The 17,970-nt window shown below is 51.6% G+C and overlaps 1 protein-coding gene across 2 annotated transcripts in view; it reads left to right on the top strand.

Moving 5' to 3' along the window:
• COLQ (collagen-like tail subunit (single strand of homotrimer) of asymmetric acetylcholinesterase) overlaps positions 1-17,561 on the top strand; it is a 61,083-nt gene extending 43,522 nt beyond the window's left edge. For both annotated transcript variants that reach the window (XM_006883327.1, XM_006883326.1), the window contains 7 exons: positions 2,576-2,656; positions 9,083-9,188; positions 13,102-13,238; positions 14,370-14,489; positions 14,883-15,003; positions 15,749-15,851; positions 17,492-17,561. In XM_006883327.1, the coding sequence (XP_006883389.1) occupies positions 2,576-2,656; positions 9,083-9,188; positions 13,102-13,238; positions 14,370-14,489; positions 14,883-15,003; positions 15,749-15,851; positions 17,492-17,561 (738 nt within the window). The remainder of the gene's footprint in view (positions 1-2,575; positions 2,657-9,082; positions 9,189-13,101; positions 13,239-14,369; positions 14,490-14,882; positions 15,004-15,748; positions 15,852-17,491) is intronic.
• Positions 17,562-17,970: the final 409 nt, after the last annotated feature.

Here is a 17,970-nt window from a genome sequence, read left to right as displayed (position 1 = left end):
GAAAGAGAAAGAGCTGACTTTATTTTGAAATGTTTAGCTGGAGTTTTCGTTTGATATGACAGTGAATGAAGGCGTAATAAATGAGGGTGACCTTGAAGATGAGGCTCCTCCGGACTCGGCCCCCTCACTGTATCCGTCTCTGCGTGGTTTGCTGCCTTTTCATAGGACACCGCTCCAGGCCGAACTGATCTGTAACCACAATTAGATCTGAGGAGTCATTAAATCAAGAAAGTCCTGGCTGTATCCAGCGGGTAAAGAGAAGGGCCACACTTCCTTTAAGAAAAAGAAATTTTAAAAAGTGTATGTATTTATGCAGCTGTTAGGGACCTCTCTAAAGTACTCAGGAGCAACGGTGTCTCTCTGGAGACTAAGGTGCACCTGATACAGGCCATGGTATTTGCAATTGCTTGTTATGCATCAGAGAGTTGGACAATGACTAGGGAGGACAGAAGGAGAGTGGATGCTTTTGAGCTGTGGTGCTGGAGAAGGGTACTGAATGTACCATGGACTGCCAGGAAAACAGATTCATCTTGGAGAGGATTAAACCAAGTTACTCCTTGGAGGCAAGGATTCTGGGACTTCGTCTGACATACTTTGGACATGTTGCCAGGAGGGACGGGTCCTTGGAGAGGGACATCATGCTTGGGAGGGTTGAGGGACAGCGCAGGAGGGGAAGACCCTCTATGAGATGGATTGATTCAGTGACTGGAGTAATCGGGATGGGAGTGTCAGAGGCGGTGTGGTTGGCGCAGGATAGAGCAGGGTTTAGGGCTGTTGTGCATAGGGTCGCTATGAGTCGGAAACGACGCGACGGCACATAACAGCAATAACAACAACATGTATTTATGCTGTTTTCTCCCAGCCAAGCAAGCACCCCAACTCCATCTTAACTCTGGCTCTAAGCAGCCCAGGAATTCTAATGATGTGCCCACCCCCAGGACCACGGGGAAATCCACGAGGCCGGTCTCACTGTCTCGCTGCCAAGGGGGCTTCTGTGACTTTGTGGGAAGAAGCTGCACAGCAAGGCCACGGGCTTGCAGTTCAGACCAACGAGCTGCTCTGTGGGTGAAAGATGGGCGCTCTCCTCCCACAAGACTTGCTGCCTCTGCAAACCTGCTGGAGGGTCAGCTCGGAGCCAGTTCCAACTGCTGGGATGCTGAGGAATAGCATTGTCGTGTTCCGTGGAGCTGGCCCGCTGCCAGGTTTTCAGAGGCAGTTAATCGCACGGGAGGAGAGGACCCATTCTTCCTCCGTGGAGCAGCTAGTGGATTTGAACCACATGCCTTCTGGATTGCAATGCAGGTTCTTGCCACTAGGCCACCACAGTTCCTTTGAGGAATATTACAGGTTGGGAAGAAATTGCAGTTCGTGGATCATTTTTGGTGAGATCAATACCCCAGTGCTTTGGGTAAGGACAAACCCAGCACAAATCCACGGGCTGAGCTGACAGGCGGTCTCTGAGCTCTAAGCTCAGGGTTCCTGGAATGTGCCGCCTCCGTCTGCCTTCCCTGACGTCCTTGTGAAAGGCCAGCCAGGAGGGTGTCCTCTCTGCGGCTGGGGCGGCACCTCCTGGGCACTGCTGACCACAGAAGGCCCCGCCGTCCTTATTGCTAAATTGATCTTCCTGCAGTGCCTTCTGGGCCCTGGGGGAATGGCCAGTCCCGCGGCTTGTGATCCAATGAAAGAGCAATGGACCGGGAATACTGGGAGGAGAGAAAGAAAAGGGAAGAAATGGCTGTGTGTTCACTTAATTCAAACACTGGGGTTTGACAATTAGTGCACTGGGGTTTTGTTTTTTAACTTTTTGTTGTGATTTGAGTGAAAATTTATGGAGCAACATAGTTTTCCATTCAACTATTCATCTATAATACGCTTCCGAACATTGATGCATTTGGTTCTAATCTTTAAAAATGTTAATATTCTTGTTATGTGCCGTCATGAAGGAAATAACTCATAACTCCCTTCCTGTGGGTTTTCAGAGGCTGTAGAATCACATGAGAGGAGATTGCCCATCTTTTTTCTTGAGGAGCAACGGGTGGAGTTGAACCAGCTACATTTGGGTTGACAGAAAAACTCTTTACCCACTAGGCCATCAGAGCTCTCCATTAGGATTCTCATTTATGTTCTTTTTTGATGGCTTATAATAATGTTGTTGTTGTTGTTGTTGTATACTGTTGAGTTAACTACAACTCATAGCGACCCGATGAGCAATGACTATGAACCCTGCTCTATCCTGAGCCAACCTCTCCTGTGCTGTCCCTCCATGCTTCCAAGCATGATGTCCCTCTCCAAGGACTGAAACATGCCCAGAGTATGTGAGACAGAGCTTCCACATTCTTTCTTCCAAAGAGCAAACTGGTTTCACCCTCTGCATGAGAGCAGTTTAGCACTCACCTGCTGACCATAACGTTAGCAGTTCAAATCCACCAACTTCTCCGCGAGAGAACAGTGTGGTGATCAACTGTAGTAAAGATTGGGAGTCCTGGGGAACAATTCTACTTTGTTCTGTGAATAGATACGAGAACCCTCCAAGCGCACACGATACCATCCTAATTTCACTCTTTCTTCTTTTCAGGGTGAAATGGGTCCGAAGGGTGAGCCTGGGACAGCAGGACACCGAGGCCCCACGGGAAGACCAGGAAAACGAGGCAAGCAGGTGAGGACCCCAGGGCTTACCTCCTCCCTGACCTTGAAGTGTGGAGTAGGGTGAACAGTGAGGTTAGCCTGAGAGGTCCCACAGACCATACTCTGAGGATCTAAGCTGATAAGCTGGACCAACAGCACCCCTTCCAGAAGCTTCTGATGCCTTTAAAGTAGCCAGGGGTTCAGGCAGATGTGACCAGGCGCCGTGCAAACCACGGAGCACGGGCCTTCGCTTCATAAGATGAGGTCTTTGTAAGCGACTGCAAGTGGAAGCCAGTTTGGCTGTTTACTCGGAAAATCTGCTTGGTGTCCTTCACAAAAATGGAGTCTCAGAGAACAGCCCGGTTATTTCCCTGACGTTCCATTGTCTCCTGGGTCCCGAACAATGGGATTTGTCCCTTGAATTGTCCCTATTTAGCTACTAATTTCTAAGTAACCCTCTTTTTTAAAAAAGGATATATCTGTTTTTATACTTTTATATTGGTTTGCATAAAAAATCCATATACATTGCATTCCACACATTCCTTCATTCACAGTGTGTTTCACATGATCATTCCCATATAGTCTTTTTGGAACTATATATCCTTGAAGGAGATTGTCCGTCCTACACTGTGTGGCCAGCAGGCACTGGTTCTAAGCTGCGTGACGTGGCGGGAACAGGGAGGCATGAGGTCCACTTGTGTTGGCTGTGTCTTTGGAGTTGCGTTGAGTGTCCCAGAGAAGCTTCCGGTCTTAGTGGATGGGCAGGCGTGAGCATACATCTGTTTGAGTTGTGGCTGGTTTCTTTAGGGTACACTCCCTAAAGGAGTGGAATTGCTGATCAGGTGCTATTTCTATTTCCAACTTTTTGAGAAAGTGCCAAACTGCCTTTCATTGTGGTTGCACCGTTTTACATTCCCACCAGTAGTGAATATGAGTTCTGATCTCTCCAAAACCTCTCCAGAATTTGTTGTTTGCTGCCGTCTTGAACGTTGCTATTGTTGCTGGGGTGAGATGCTATCTAGTACTTGTGCGGTATTAGTACATAACTGAAATGCCCATGTATTTTAATAGCTGAGTAAACAATGGATTGCTTGGACCAGAAAGCTCTGAGTTGTATGTGGTGCCGAGAGGAGCATCTTTCTGTCTTTGTGCACACAGCCGTTTGCATTTTTAAGATCATTTTCTTGGGTGAGATGAGTGGCACTCAAGCTTCAACTCACACTGGAAGTGCCTTGGAGGGCTGGTTCAGTGCAGCTCCTCTCTTCATTGTGGGACACTCCTAAGTCAGGGATGCGTCTTCCCAGCCCCAATGTCTAGACTTTATTTTACAGAGATTCCGAGAGACGAGACCCGACTTGGAGCTCCACTACTGGCTGCTGTGTTTTTGAAAGTTTTCCACATGATTATTCTGGGTCGCCCACAGTCAGCACAGGGAGCATTGTGAAGTCAGGACAGGTCTTCACTAAACAAAGTTAGAAAGGATGAAGAACTAGGTGGTGCCCAGACTCCACTGCTAACCATCCTTCAACGATCACAGAAGAGCATTCTGGGTAGAGTTGAGGGGAAATACGGGACAAACCTGAAAAAGACATGTATGTATTTGATGCATTCTAGTAGTGTGATTGCAGATCCAATGGTATTTCTGTTTCCAACTCTCTAAGGAAGTGTCAAACTGCTTTCTGCACCATTTTACATTTCCACCAGCATTGTATGAGATATCCAATCTCTCTTAATCCTTGGGAGCATTTGTTGTTCAATGTCTTAGGAAGCATTGCTGTTTTTACTGGGGTAAAATGAGGTTGCATTGTTGCTTTGATTTTGCCTTTCAAATAGCTAAGGGAGCTCTGGTAGCCTCGTGGTAAGAAGCTGCACTGCAACCCCAAAGGCACACATTTTGTAGCCACCAGCTGCTCCATGGGAGAAAGATGGGCATTCTCCTCCCTTGTAATTTACTGCTTCTGAAAACTCGTGGAAGGGTCAGCTGTGGGTCCGTTCCAATTTACACAACAATGCACGACAACAACAGCAAAGTAATAGCTAGTGATAGCCCTGGTGGCATAGTCTGTGGGGAGTTGTGCTTTTAATCTGATGGCCGTCCCTCCCCGGCAGTTCGGACGCACCTGCCTCTCTGAGGGAGAAAGCGGAGCAGTCTGCCCTCGTGACTGAGGCTCTCCCAACCCTCCGGAGGTTAGCTATGAGCTGGTTCCAGCTCAGCAGTGGTGAATTTGAATAGATAATGTTCTTGAGCATTTCTTCTTGCATTTGCTGCTTGTCTGAACGTCTTCTTCGGTCCTCTGTGCATTTGTAATCAGCTTGTCTTTCTGTTGTTGAGGGTTTGGGGTTTTCTGTCAATTTTAGAGCTTGGTCCCTTGTCAGGCATGTCTTTTCTGACTTCCCCGTCCCCCCCCCCCCCCGCTCTGTAGGTTTTCTTTTCATGCCTTCCAAGGTATCCACAATAATTTTGGAGCACAATCTTTTAGTCCAGTTGCCATGGTTTCACGATAGCACTGTTGATCCAACTTCCTAAAACCTGGGATCAGGGAGGAGAGGAGAGGAGAAAAGGAATGAAAAGATCTTCCCCCCCCCCCTTATTATAAATTTTCATTCAGAGTTTTTAGTGCTGGAGGCTCAGCTTCTGGCCGGAGGGTCTTCAGTTCTGGTCCTTTCCTGAGGCAGCACTTATCTTTTCCAAGTGAGCACTGAAACCAGGAGGAACGCTTTCTTAGCATCCTGAGAGGGACTCATTCTTAAAAGCTGCTCCAGGACTGTACTTGAGAACACCATCAAGCTCAGAAGAGACCCCACCCTTTCTACAAGCCATCACCCACGGGCCTAGGGTGCTCCGGCCCCTGCTCCATTCTCATCTGCATGGAATTGAGCTGTTAGCTTTGTAAACTTGCCACCTTTTCTCATGGATTGATTTCTGAGAGTAGAGTCCTAAATTAGTGACTATTGACTGCATCCAAGCAGCCAACCAGCCAGCCCAGTGCTGTTGGGTTGGTTCTGATTCACGCCGACCCTGTGGGTCGCCCTAGGTTTCCCGTGACGGACCTCTGTGAAAGCAGACAGCCTCAGCGTCTCTCATGGAGTGGCTGCTCCAGTTCAACTTCTAGATAACAGAGCAATGCTTCCTCCACTGCAGCACCAAGGCGCCTTTGACTGGACCCTTGGAGAGTGTCTGGGCTTTACTGTATGTTAATCCAAAGCCGGGTATCAGCATAAAACCAAGGGTAGCCCCTTACAGCCCTCTCACAAATAGCCACGTTAGTGAAATAACTACGTTAGTGGCTCCCGACTCGGGTCAGTCCCACACAGAGCAGAACGAGCCGCTGCCCCCTTGCTCATCAGGCGGGTTCGATCTGGAGGTCCCCACCGGATCATTCCTGGAAGTGCTTTGATAAATTGTTCTTCACAGTCCAGCTTTGCCTGAAAACCCTTTGGGATCCCCTTCAGCATCAGGGCGGCATGCGAGCCTCTTCTGAGAGGTGGACTGTGGTCATGCTTGAGGTGTGCGGGCCAAGAATGGGACCCAGGTCTCACACACGAAGGTGAGAATGCGACTAGGGGACCGTCAGCGCACAAAGACCCTCAGAGACCACCCAGCCCGAGGCCCTTGCTTCATTCCCAAGGAAACAGGAGTCCCAGGCTGATTACCTGAGCAGGCTTCAGACGGGGCTTAGCTCTGAGACAGAGGAGAGTCACTCTCCTCCACAGGTCTCCTCTCCGTCCCCTTCATGCTTGAAGACTTCCGTTCAGGCCTTGAGTTTACTGCAGATACACTTTCCTAATGACACTCACTGGCTTCCTGGAGCGAGATCACCTCTTTTTGTGTAAGTGAGATACTTAACCACTGCTAAATGAGACAAGTGCTGTTATATCTGGAGGAATATTCTTCCACTTTGTACATCACTCTTTGTCAAAGTGCTGTATGAGGTGACCTGGGTTTGCTGTGATGCTGAACCTTGTGCATGGGGCTGTCAAATACCAGAAGGGTTTCCCAATGTGGACAGTGTTTGGTGGAGCTCCCAGGTGTAAAACAGGTTTGGAAGCAGGAGTGGCATCCACTTCCTAAATCACATGCATCTGAAAACTCAATGAACTTGGAGAAACAACGATAGTTATGGGAAGGCATTAGGGCTTTTGTTCATAGAGTCGCTATGAATCGCATTCGACTCAATGGCAATCAACAACAACAAAGAAGTAAAGACTGTCTGTCTTGCAAAGTACAGCTCAGCGAACACCAGTTTTGTTGACAGAGATGTTCCTTCTGACCAGATGACCAACCGATGAGCAGAATATTCCAGTACTGCTTGTGTCGGAAGCAAGGGGCATTTCCAGTGTCTTCCAGTTCTGGCACTTCCTGTGCTTAGAGCCAGCTGGCAGGGCTGTTAGAAAAACAGGCCTTAACTGTGGCTATATTAAGACGTGCGACTTCCTTTGCCATTCTGGGACCTATCTTGGTTATCTCTTGGAATGTTTCAACGTGGCCCAAGAACTACAGACTCCCTCCGTAAGGACGGAATTAGAAACACACCCTGACCTCACCCGTGCCATTTTAAGAGTTACGAGGACCTCGGCCATGGCTGCAGGACCCCCAGGGCCATGTTGACAGGGCAACAGGTCACATGTCATCGCTGGAATTGGAAAGGAGTCCCCAGCACACCTGCTTCCAGACTCAAGGAAGATTGTGTTTCATCAGGTGGGCGAGCCTGCCAAAGGCCAAGTGTAGAAAGGGGATCCAGGCCAAAGATGGCATCAATCACCAGGCTGGTTAAACACGGACAAGCACAGAGCACCAGTGAATCGCTCAGGGGACGGTGTTACAGCGGACACACAGCCTTGGGCTCCAGGGCCACTCCCACACCAGGCTTGGGGAGGGCGATGAAGCCCAGTGCTGCTTCTGGATGCTGCTAAGAGGTCACCGCGGGTGGAACAGCAGGAGTGGCAGCTGTGTCTCTTTTGATGAAACCAGGACTTCTTGAAAATAAACAGATTTACTTCTTGTAAATAAGAGATGGAAGCAAACCTGGATTATTGCTGGAATAATCCACATGCCCCCAGGGTCCTTCATTCTGTGTGAAGCTCTGCTTCCCCTCTGGAGTCATGCTTGGCCCCACAGCAATGCTCCTGGGGGTGCAGAGTAACCAGCCCCGCGTGAGAGATGAGCAAGCTGAGACCCAGACAGGTGACCTCAGGGACCCGGGGGTCTTTACAGGCTGATTCCTTGCCTGCAGGAGAGCTGGGGAAGGGTGGGACAGACAGGCTCCTTCCCGCTGACATGGGCCATGTTCTAGTGCGGAGAAAGAAGCAAGGTCTGAGAACTCGCAATCCACTCGTTTGTTTGTTTGTTTGTTTTTGCAATCAACTCTTAACCATCTTGAGGGAGCTCTGGTGGCTTAGTGGTAAGGAGTTGTACTCCAATCCCAAAGGTCCATGGTTTGAATTCACCAGCTGCTCTGTGGGAGAAAGATGGGCATTCTCCTCTCACATGTATCACTGCCTCTGAAAACCTGCTGGAGTGTCCACTACGTGTCGGTACACAAGAACAACAACATCACTCTCCTAAGGGAGCTCCGGTGGCTTAATGGTAAGGAGTTGCACTCCAAACCCAAAAGCACACAGTTCGGATCCACCAGCTGGGAGAAATATGGACAGTCTCCTGCCATGCGGCTACAGCCTCTGAAAACTCACTTGGGGTCGCAAGTCAGTTCTGACTCGATGGTAACCAATAATAATGACATCACTATCGCAAATGTCCTGTTCTCCGAGCTTTTCAGGAGCTTGGTGGTTCCCTTATTACCTAGTGACACTGTTACGGAGATGACACAGGTGGGTGGCTTTACCAGACAAATGTACTCCCTTACCGTGCAGGTGATTAGAAGTCCAAGTTCAAGGAGCCAGCTCGGGCGAAGGCCTCTGTCCCTCAGCTCTGGAGGAAGACTCTTGTTTCCTTCAGCACCTGCAGGTCAACGCTCCTTTGAGCCTGCACATGCCCTGGTCCTCTTCAGCTTCAAGGAGCTTCCTAGCAAAGGGGCCCTGGGGCAGGACACACTCCACTCCTGGCAACTCTTTCTTGGCAGCATGAGGCCGTCCACTCTCAGCTCATTTTCTTCTCTTTGTAAGAATAAAAAAAATCATGACAGGCCACACCCTAGGGAAGCTCCCCTTCTGTCAGACTCAGTGATGGGGTTGGAGGGTTTAGTCACACCTTTGATGCTTTCATGCTACTGGGCTTACATGCCATAATAGGGGATCGCTACACAGAGACCCCGGTACCACTGCAGACTTGTGTTTGGAGTGAACACAGCTCAGGTCTTGACAATGGCCAAGGCCTTGGGACAACATCCTGCCCCAGGCTCATGTTCCAAAGTGCAAAGTGACGAAGTCGACAGAGGCTTGCCATGCCATGCCCTCATGTGACTGCCAATTGGGCCGTGCTCTGCTTTCTCTCCACCAGGGCCAGAAAGGAGAGAGTGGAGTTATGGGCCCGCCAGGCAAGCCTGGACCTTCTGGACAGCCTGGCCTTCCAGGTCCCCCAGGACCTCTGGGCCCCCCAGCTGCAGGTAAGAACTTCATCTTCCTGACCCCAGAGTGTCAGGAGATGGACCTACAGTACTGCCTTGTACTTCGAGTTCTTGTTGTTGTCATTAGGTGTCATCATGTAGGCTACAGCTCTCAGCGACCCGGTGAACAACAGATCGGAACCGTGTTCTGTCCGGTGCCGTTCTCACCATCTCTGACATGCTTGGGCCCATTTTTACAGTCACTGTGTCAGTCTATCTTGTTAGATGTCATCATGGAGACTCATAGTGTTGTTGTGTTATTAGGTGCCGTCAAGTGGAGCACGACTCATAAAGACCCTATGAACCAAAGATCTGAACGCTGTTCTGTCCGGTGCCGTCCTCACAGAGTGTCCTTAGGAACACTATTCTGTCCGGTGCCGTCCTCACAGAGTGTCCTTAGGAAAAACACATCTGAACGTGCCCTGTCCTGAGCCATCCTCACCCTCTCTGATGTGCTTGACCCCTTTGTTACAGTGACCGTGTCAGGTCATGTTGTTGAGGGTCTGCTCTCTCTCTGACCCTCCACCTTTCTCAGCATGGTGTCTTTTTCCAAGGACTAACACCTCCTGACAACACGCCCAGTGGTCTTAGAGCTAGAAATCACTAAAAATGATTTCTCAAAAGAGGGATCACTGGTGGCCTGGAGGGTAGAGAGTTGAACTGCTACCCCAAAGGTGAGTGGTTTGAGTCCAGCACAGGAGGAAGATGGGCAGTGTCCTCCTCTGGTGTGAGTGACAGCCTCTGAAAACCCCCTGGAAGGTCAGCGTGGAGACGTGTCTAGGGAGGTCCCTCAGCCTTTTTTTTTTCTTGATGGTAAAAATTTGTATTTAGAATTAGCCCGCTGGACTCAGTTTAGATGATCCCAATTTTGTTGGCAACATCCAAAGCATCAAAGTCAGGAGCAAGTGGAACACAGGCCTTCTTCTTTCCATTAGGCCTCATTGAGGTGTTGACCTTGGCCACATCAATGTCATAGAGCTTCTTTACAGCTTGTTTAATTTGGTGCTTGTTGACCTTGACATCCACAGTGAACACAAGTGTGTTGTTACCTTCTATCTCCTTCATGGCTGACTCAGTGGGCAGGGGAGACTTGATGATGGCACAGTGGTCAAGCTTGTTTCTCCTGGGGGCGCTCTTCCAGGGGGTATTTGGGCTGCCGTCGGAGTCTTCAGCGTCTTAGGCTGCTGGAAGGTGTGTGACGTGCAGATGATCTTTTTTTTTGGCTGTGAATGTCCTTCAGGACGCCTTCTTGGCCTTTAATGCCTTTGCGTTGGCTTCAGTTTGGGGACGGACAGGGACTTCCTTCTTCACTTTTGGTGCCATCTTCATAGATAGGGTCCCTCAGCATTTGAGTGGCCCCACTGACCTTGGAAATGCCTCTTCAGATCCACATGACCTTGGTATTGGGAGACCACCTCCCTCGTGCCATACTTGGATTCCAGAACATTCCAAAGGCTGGACATCCTGCTTACCACGACTTGATATCCCCTCTGAGGGCCCCTGTTACTTGGAGAATGTTCCATATCTGGAGAAGTCCCTCCCCGCCCCAGCCTCCTCTGGTGGTGGGATCCCTAGGGCGCTGGGCTTCCAACCCAAAGGTGGTGTTTCTCTGGCAGTTCCAATCCACCCACGGCTCCTCTGGAGACAGACAGACAGCTCCAAGGCTAGTCTCACTTCCTCAGCTGGATTTCCCCAGGCTAACTGCCTGGAATATACCCAGAAGTCCCCCTTTCCTGAAAATATCAGAGACAAAAAACTGGAACTCTTTATGCAGAATCTTACTTGTATTTTTTTTTTATTAGAACAAATAACTGGTTCAGTATAAGCACATGGCAGCCCCAGCTCCTCGTCAACAATAGCTCTGATTTTGGACGCATCTGTCAACAAGCGTGGAAGCCCAGGTGTGGGTCCCCCACCCACCCAGGAGTATCCTGGGACTGCACGTGCTTTCTTTGGTCCTGACAAGCCTGTTAGCTCATGTACTGTCCTGTCCTTCTGGAATTCCCAGACCATCCCTCTGCTTGACAGCCCAGATGCCATATGGCTTGCCTCGCTCCTTCGGAACCCAGTGGCCGCTGGTCTTCAACGTCCCCTTCCATTCCCAGGAGGAGGGGAAGTTTCTTTGCAGCTGTGTTGCTGGGCTATTGTTACCCCAAGGCAGTAACACTTGGTGTGACTCCCCACCCCACCCCAGTGACCTCCTCCCCTACCAGGCCACACGAATCCTTGGTCATACTTATCATCTATTTAAGTCAAAGTCAGAAACAATATGTGATACATCTGCAAGGTGTTTTCAGGTACTACTTCTTAGACTCTCTCCCTCCTAACAACAAAATGGTGTCGGAGGAGAGCACTGAATATCCCACAGACTGTCAAAAGAACAGACAACTCTGTCTGGCAGAAAGGGCTGAGTGCTCCCCAGAGACAAGGGCGGGGAAGCTCGGTCTCGGACACTTCGGTCAGTCAGGAGGGGCCAGTCGTGGGATAAGTCGTGGTGCTGGGAAGGATGTGGGGCAGAGGAGGAGGAAGGGCCTCCGAAGATGGACTGACACGGGGCCTTTTCCAGCAGGATCCATCGTTTCTTCTCTCTCCTCTCTTCCTGTGGGATAATTCGTGCTTTGGCACTTTTATCCCCACAAGAGGATAATTTCTCTACTGCGTTCACAGAGACCCGATCTCTCAATTAGTGAGCCCGCATTCATTCAGGAAGCCGTTGCTGAACAGAGCAGAGGTTTAAAATCATGAAAGGTTGGGTCAGGGCTGCGGTCTGTTCTCCAGACCTATTCAATCTGCAGACTGCAAATGTCGCCTTGGTGTGTGGTGGAGTCACATGGAGACCTTGAAGTATGGATAACTGAGGATGGAAATCTTTAAGTGTGTCTGCAAGTCCTGCGGCATGTGGCAGGGGCTGGGCATCTGGGCTTTCAAAGCAAAGATGTGAACTGCAGGTCCAGAGGATGCCCGCCCTGCAAGGATGTCCTGTTCACACACTCCTGGGACAGTTCCCGACTCTTCTCAGCTCCAGGAAAGAGTAAGTGGGCGGAACATTTGCAGAAGTTCCATTTTATTGCAGAAGAAACCCACTCATAAATGTCCCCGTGGGATCTCATACAGAAGAGGAACAGAGGAAAATGAAGAAAAAGCATCGAGTCCTTCCTCAGCAATGTGTTATCTGCATGAACCTCCTGTTAGAAGTAAATAAGCAGAAAAAGATTGTTCTTCTCATAGAACAGCGAAGCCCTGCGGTGACAGGAGCCGACTGGATGAGCCTCCCAAGACCCCAGGTCCAGGAGACCCTGGTCTTTTCAGTGTGTTCACTCCTCTCACACCTACGACTTCACACTTTGAATATGGCTGCTGCAGCCTTGCTCAGCCCCAGGCAGCCTGTCTGTCTGTGAGGATGAAAGGACAGAAGGCTGTGGATCCCATTAGCTGTACTGGGCACTTTCTCAGATGACCGACTTTTCTCTGGCATAGACATCACATTTTCCCAAACATGCCATATGGTCCCCTCTAGCTGCAAAAAAAAGTCTAGAAAGATAAATACCTACCAATCTAATCTCTAAAATGGGGGAGAGGAAGAATGCCACCTGGGAATGACTGTGCAACTCCCCAATGCCATGAAGGGACCCAGAAAATTGGCTCCCTAGTAAAGACCAAAAGCATCTCTTTGACCTTGGATTTGAGCTGACTCTGAAATGCTGTGGCCTTAATCATCTTTCTTTCTTTTTTCTTTTCTTTTGAAATTTTTTTGTGTGTGTACCATCAAATCGGATCTGACTAGTACAGGAGGAGATTGCCCCTCCTTCTCCAGCAGAGCATCTGGTGGATTCGAACTGCTAACCTCTGGGATTGTTGGGAAGTCCACTCATGTCTCTTGGCTCCAGTAACCCTGCAGTCTGTTGCTTCCTAGGACAACTTATAATGGGACCAAAAGGAGAACGAGGACTCCCTGGGCCTCCAGGACGATGCCAGTGTGGACCTCCCACGAACGTGAATAATAACCCTTCCTACGGGGAGTCCATATTTGGGTCCCCACGCGTTCCTGTGGTAAGATTCCTTCTGGGGAAATCTGGGGTTCTCTCAACATGACTGCCACCTTCTCCTTGCATGGCTTTGTAAATATTTTGCATAAACGAAATTCTCCTTCGTTCTGCTGGGTACACACTCACTGTTGGAAATCAGAAATCATTTGGTATGGCTCCATGCTTTGGGGGTAGTAGTCTTTTTGAAGAATCATTTTTACGTGTCAAGATAAAGAAATGTTATAGGCCTTAGTTGTCTGCAGTGAAATCCCCGTGAATATCTACAGTCTGTATAAACACCCTTTTCTGTTTGTTATTAAAAATAAAAGAAGCTCTGGTGGCTTACTGGTAAAGAGTTGTGCAGCTAGCCTGAAAGCAGGTGGTTCGAATCCACCAACTACTCGTGTGTGAAATGTGGGCAATCTCCGCCCGTGGGAATAACAGCCTCTGAAAACACACTGGAGGGTGAGCTGTTAGTCAGTTCTAACCCAACCGTACACAACAACAACTAAGTTAAAGAGAACTTCTAATAATACAAACACAGAGCAGATAATGTAATGGGCCTCTGCGTCATGCACCAGGGATCAACTCGTGCTGGCCGACGCTGGCTCCTTATTTTCTCTTGACGTCTGCTCACGGTGCCCACCACCCCTCGGGTGATTGTGAAGTAAGTCCTGACACTAACTCATCATGAACGCCACTCGACGTCTGCACCGTCCCCCACTGGTGGGGTCACTGATGCTCTGGTTAGCCAGTGTCCTGTATGTAGCAGGGGACGGGCAGGGGCTCCCACGCTTTTCATTACTCACCGTAAAGGACATCCCGAGTGTGAGAATCCAGTGAGAGTCTTTTCAGGTGTTGAGTTGTTTGATTGGATGCCATCACTTTTTCATGTATTAAGACTTTCAAACTTTTAAGACATTTAAATCATGAACAACCTCTTTAATATATCGAACTCAGACGTTAGTGACTGGATTGAGATGTGAGTGTCCAGACCTTGTCCTGCTTCGGGAGGTCACGGAGGGGAGATGTGCTGACCTGCTGGGTCACCACTGCTGACCAGTGCGAGGCGGGGATTCTGTTTCCCTGTCTAGTGCCTCCCCCGCCCCTTCCTAGGGGCATTTCCCAGAACCCTCACAAAGATGTTCTTCAGCAGATCTTTGTGGTCAACGACCAGAAGGAGCTGGAGAGGCTGAACACCCAGAACGCCATCGCCTTCCGCAGAGACCAGCGGGCACTCTACTTTAAGGACAGCCTTGGCTGGCTCCCCATCCAGGTAGCGCAGGGGGGACACTCAGGCCCCAGCACCTCCTGTTTCCACAGAAGGGAAGCCTTCTCCATCACGCATTTTCAGAGTCACCAGCCACAGAACCTTTCTCTGGGTGAGGAAGGCCCACGACCAAGAATCTAACCTGTGAGGCCACCATCTGGCTTTGGCCCAGCCTTACTGCCCCCCACAGAGCTCTGGACAACAGGACAGTCATGTTGCCCCCCACCCCCCGCCCTCTGCTTGGAGGAAGATGTTCTGAAGAGGCCCCAGAAAGCCAAGGGATACCCTAGAGGTGTCCCCTGAACTCAGAGCATCTGTCCCAAGTACCACTGGCCTGCCCTGCTTAGCGGCTCCCTGGACACCTGCTTCACAGTAACTGCCGTGTGTTTCTTTGTCTAGTTGACGCCTTTCTACCCCATGGACTACGCTGTAGACAGTCATGGCACCTGCGGGGATGGGGTCCTGCAGCCTGGGGAGCAGTGTGATGATGGGAACAATGACACAGGCGATGACTGCATCAGTGAGTGGGGGATGGGGGCCACAGTGTGGAGGGGATCCTGGGTGAGTGGGATAGTGGGGGGTAGGCACCATGGGGTGGGGGAGGAGACCCTGAGGCCTGGGGACCACAGGGTGAGGGTGGGGACCCTGGGTGAGTGGGCAGCCATGGGGACTCTGAGGCCTGGAGACCATGGGGTAAGGGGCAGGGGGATCCTTGAGTGAGTGGGGCAGCCGTGGGGACCCTGAAGCCTGGAGACCACAGGGTGAAGGTAAGGGGGATCCGTGAGTGAAGGGGACAGTGGGCAGTGGGCACATGAGGTAGGGCAGGGACCTTGAGGCCTGGGCACCACAGGGTGAGGGTTGGGGACCCTGGATGAGTGGACAGCCATGGGGACTCTGAGACCTTGGGACCACAGGGTGAGTGGGGCAGCCGTGGGGACCCTGCAGCCTAGAGACCATGGGGTCTGGACACTGCTGTGGCATTTTGAGACAGTTCCAGGCCCTGAGAGAGTGAATGTGATCTGTCACAGGTTCACTAACCTCTGACACTCAGGCCAGGTGTTAACTCCCTCCATCGCCCACCCACATCAGTGGCCTGGTCCCTTGGTGACGCGTGGCAGGGCAGGCCAGTTCCCCTCTCAAGCCCCGCCCACGGTGCATGACAGGAGTCTGAGGGCCACGCCTGGATGGGGCAGTATTTCCAACGGTGCATGCTCTGGGTGGCCTGTCTCCTGCCCCTTCTCAGGTCACACTTCTGTGTCCTGCAGGCTGTCACCGGGCCTACTGCGGAGATGGCTTCCGGCACGTGGGCGTGGAGGACTGCGATGGTGTTGACTTCGGCTACCTGACCTGTGAGACCTACCTCCCTGGGTAGGGCGCTCCGCACGCTGTCCCCGCCTCTGCTCCCTGCCGGCCTCCCCGCTCCTTCAGACACTGAGGTCTAGAGGTGGACGAGGCTCGGCCTTGCTCATGTCGCTGTTCATGGAGGCGGCAGGCAACATGCATGCACTGTCTGCCCCACCGTCATGGGGTCCTGGGGGGGGGCAGGCAGGGCCACAGCTCTCCCCAGGATGGAGGGGGCCATCCCTAAGCTCAGCTGCTGTCCGGGTGAGTGGCCTGTCCCCATGGTTACCACTCTGGTCTCCTGGGCAGTGGACCTGGAATGGAGTCCAGTGGAGGGCGGTGTATGGGGACTTTTCAAAGCATCTACACTCTAGGGAGTCTTCACTAGCTTTCTGTCTAGTTCTGCTGGTTGCTATCCCTCCAAGAAGACCCCAGGAGCCTGTATTCACATCATGGGCCCCTTGGTGATTTCTGAGGGACCCAGTTGGGAATCCACAGTAGTCAGAATCCTGGCCTCCACCCTGGTGCCGCCGACGCCAGTTCATGGCCACTGAGTCCCACAAGGCACTGATCCCACGCCCACCCAACAAGCAGCCTCCCGCACCTCCTTCCATGCACGTGGCCAATCCTCACAGGATTAGAGCTGTAGAATGTTCTAGAGAAAATGTGGAGGCACCTTCTCTCCATCTTTATCCAGCCTCTTTCTGGGTTCTAGACTGGACCTGCTGGTGCCAGGTCCCATAAGGGCCTTGTGACCCCACTTCCACGTCACCCCTTTCCTCCGGCCGAGTTAGACCCAGGCACGAGCCTTCGTTCCCGATCTCCCTTCCCTGTGCTTTCTTCCAAGGCGGCCTCCTCAGCTCTGCCCCTCTAAACACGTAAACATATTCTCACCAGGCCGAGGGCGTTATAAACCTGAACTCGGCCCACACATCTGAGGGCACCAGGCTTGAGCCCCTATGTAGCTGTGTCCAGTGCTGTCTGCCTGAAACAGGAAAATGCCCACAGGCAAGAGCCGGCTGATGGGCAGAGAGTCTGAGGAGACTTGCGGCTGCACTGAGACAGCGGAGTGTAGACAGTCAGAGGTGGAGGACGGGGCCAGCAGGTACTTAGCCACCTGGCACAGGAGCCTTGGGTGAGCGAAGGTCTTCAGGGGGGTGTGTAGTATTTAACACGCTGCCCTGGATTATCACTGAGCTTCACAGAGGTGTGGACCTGAGCTGTCAGTATGATAATCGTTAAGCCATGTGTGGCTGGCACGTGGAAATCAACTCAAACCAAAGGAAATAAAAAGCCTCCATTTGGTCAGCCACGTTTTACACGTGGTCGGTCTGCCTTCGTGAAGCACCCTGTGGTGGAGGACACGTACGTCTGTGGGGGGCTCCGGGGACAGGGAGGTGCTGCTTCTCTGGTTAGGACAGTACTGGTTCCTCTTCCACCAGAGTCCCCAGCCGGGGCTCAGGGAGGACCTTGGAGGACTACCTGTCCTCCTCCAACTCCTTAACCTCCCAGGGAAAGAGAGACAGTCTTCGTGGAGCCTGTGGCCGCTGATGCAGTCAGAGCACAGTGGCCAGAAAGGGACATTGTAGAACGTGGCTGTGTCTCGGACGGGTGGACATCCTCCTGCCTGGCCGGCACCACCTTGACTGAGCCCTTGTTCCCTCCAGGTCATATGGGGATCTGCGATGCACCCCTTACTGCTCCATCGACTCCACGCCCTGCCGCTACTTCACGTGAGGACGTGAGGGCAGGTGAGCAGCCCACGGGACGGACGACGCCAGCCTCTGCACCTCGTCTGTCCTCACCGCCTCGTGCCGTCCAGCCCATTTCCACCAGTCCTCGTACAGCAGAAGCAAGGACAGCTCTGACTGCTGAGACGTGCTCGTAGCTCTGACTGGAAGAGCCCGGGACTGCCACATCCTGTCTTTAACGCCAAGTTCCAGAAAGCCGACACGCCCAAGCTGGCCATGGTCCCATTGCTGCCATTGGGCCCGAGGGCCAGCCACAAAGCTCTTCCTCTCCTGGAGTGGCACTGACCACCCCAGCTGTCACCCTGGCTTAGTACTGTTAGACACGTGAACCCTCAGGGCCTGTCCTCATCTTGTTGGGGGCCTGGTGTGGGGTGTCTCAGCCCTCTGGCTCTGAG

The sequence above is a fragment of the Elephantulus edwardii genome, unplaced genomic scaffold (assembly GCF_000299155.1).
Source record: "Elephantulus edwardii isolate Elephantulus edwardi_28Jun2011 unplaced genomic scaffold, EleEdw1.0 scaffold00027, whole genome shotgun sequence".
Lineage (NCBI taxonomy): Eukaryota > Metazoa > Chordata > Mammalia > Macroscelidea > Macroscelididae > Elephantulus > Elephantulus edwardii.
The sequence above is the reverse complement of the archived record's forward strand: the minus strand, read 5'-3'. Positions and strand labels throughout refer to the sequence as shown.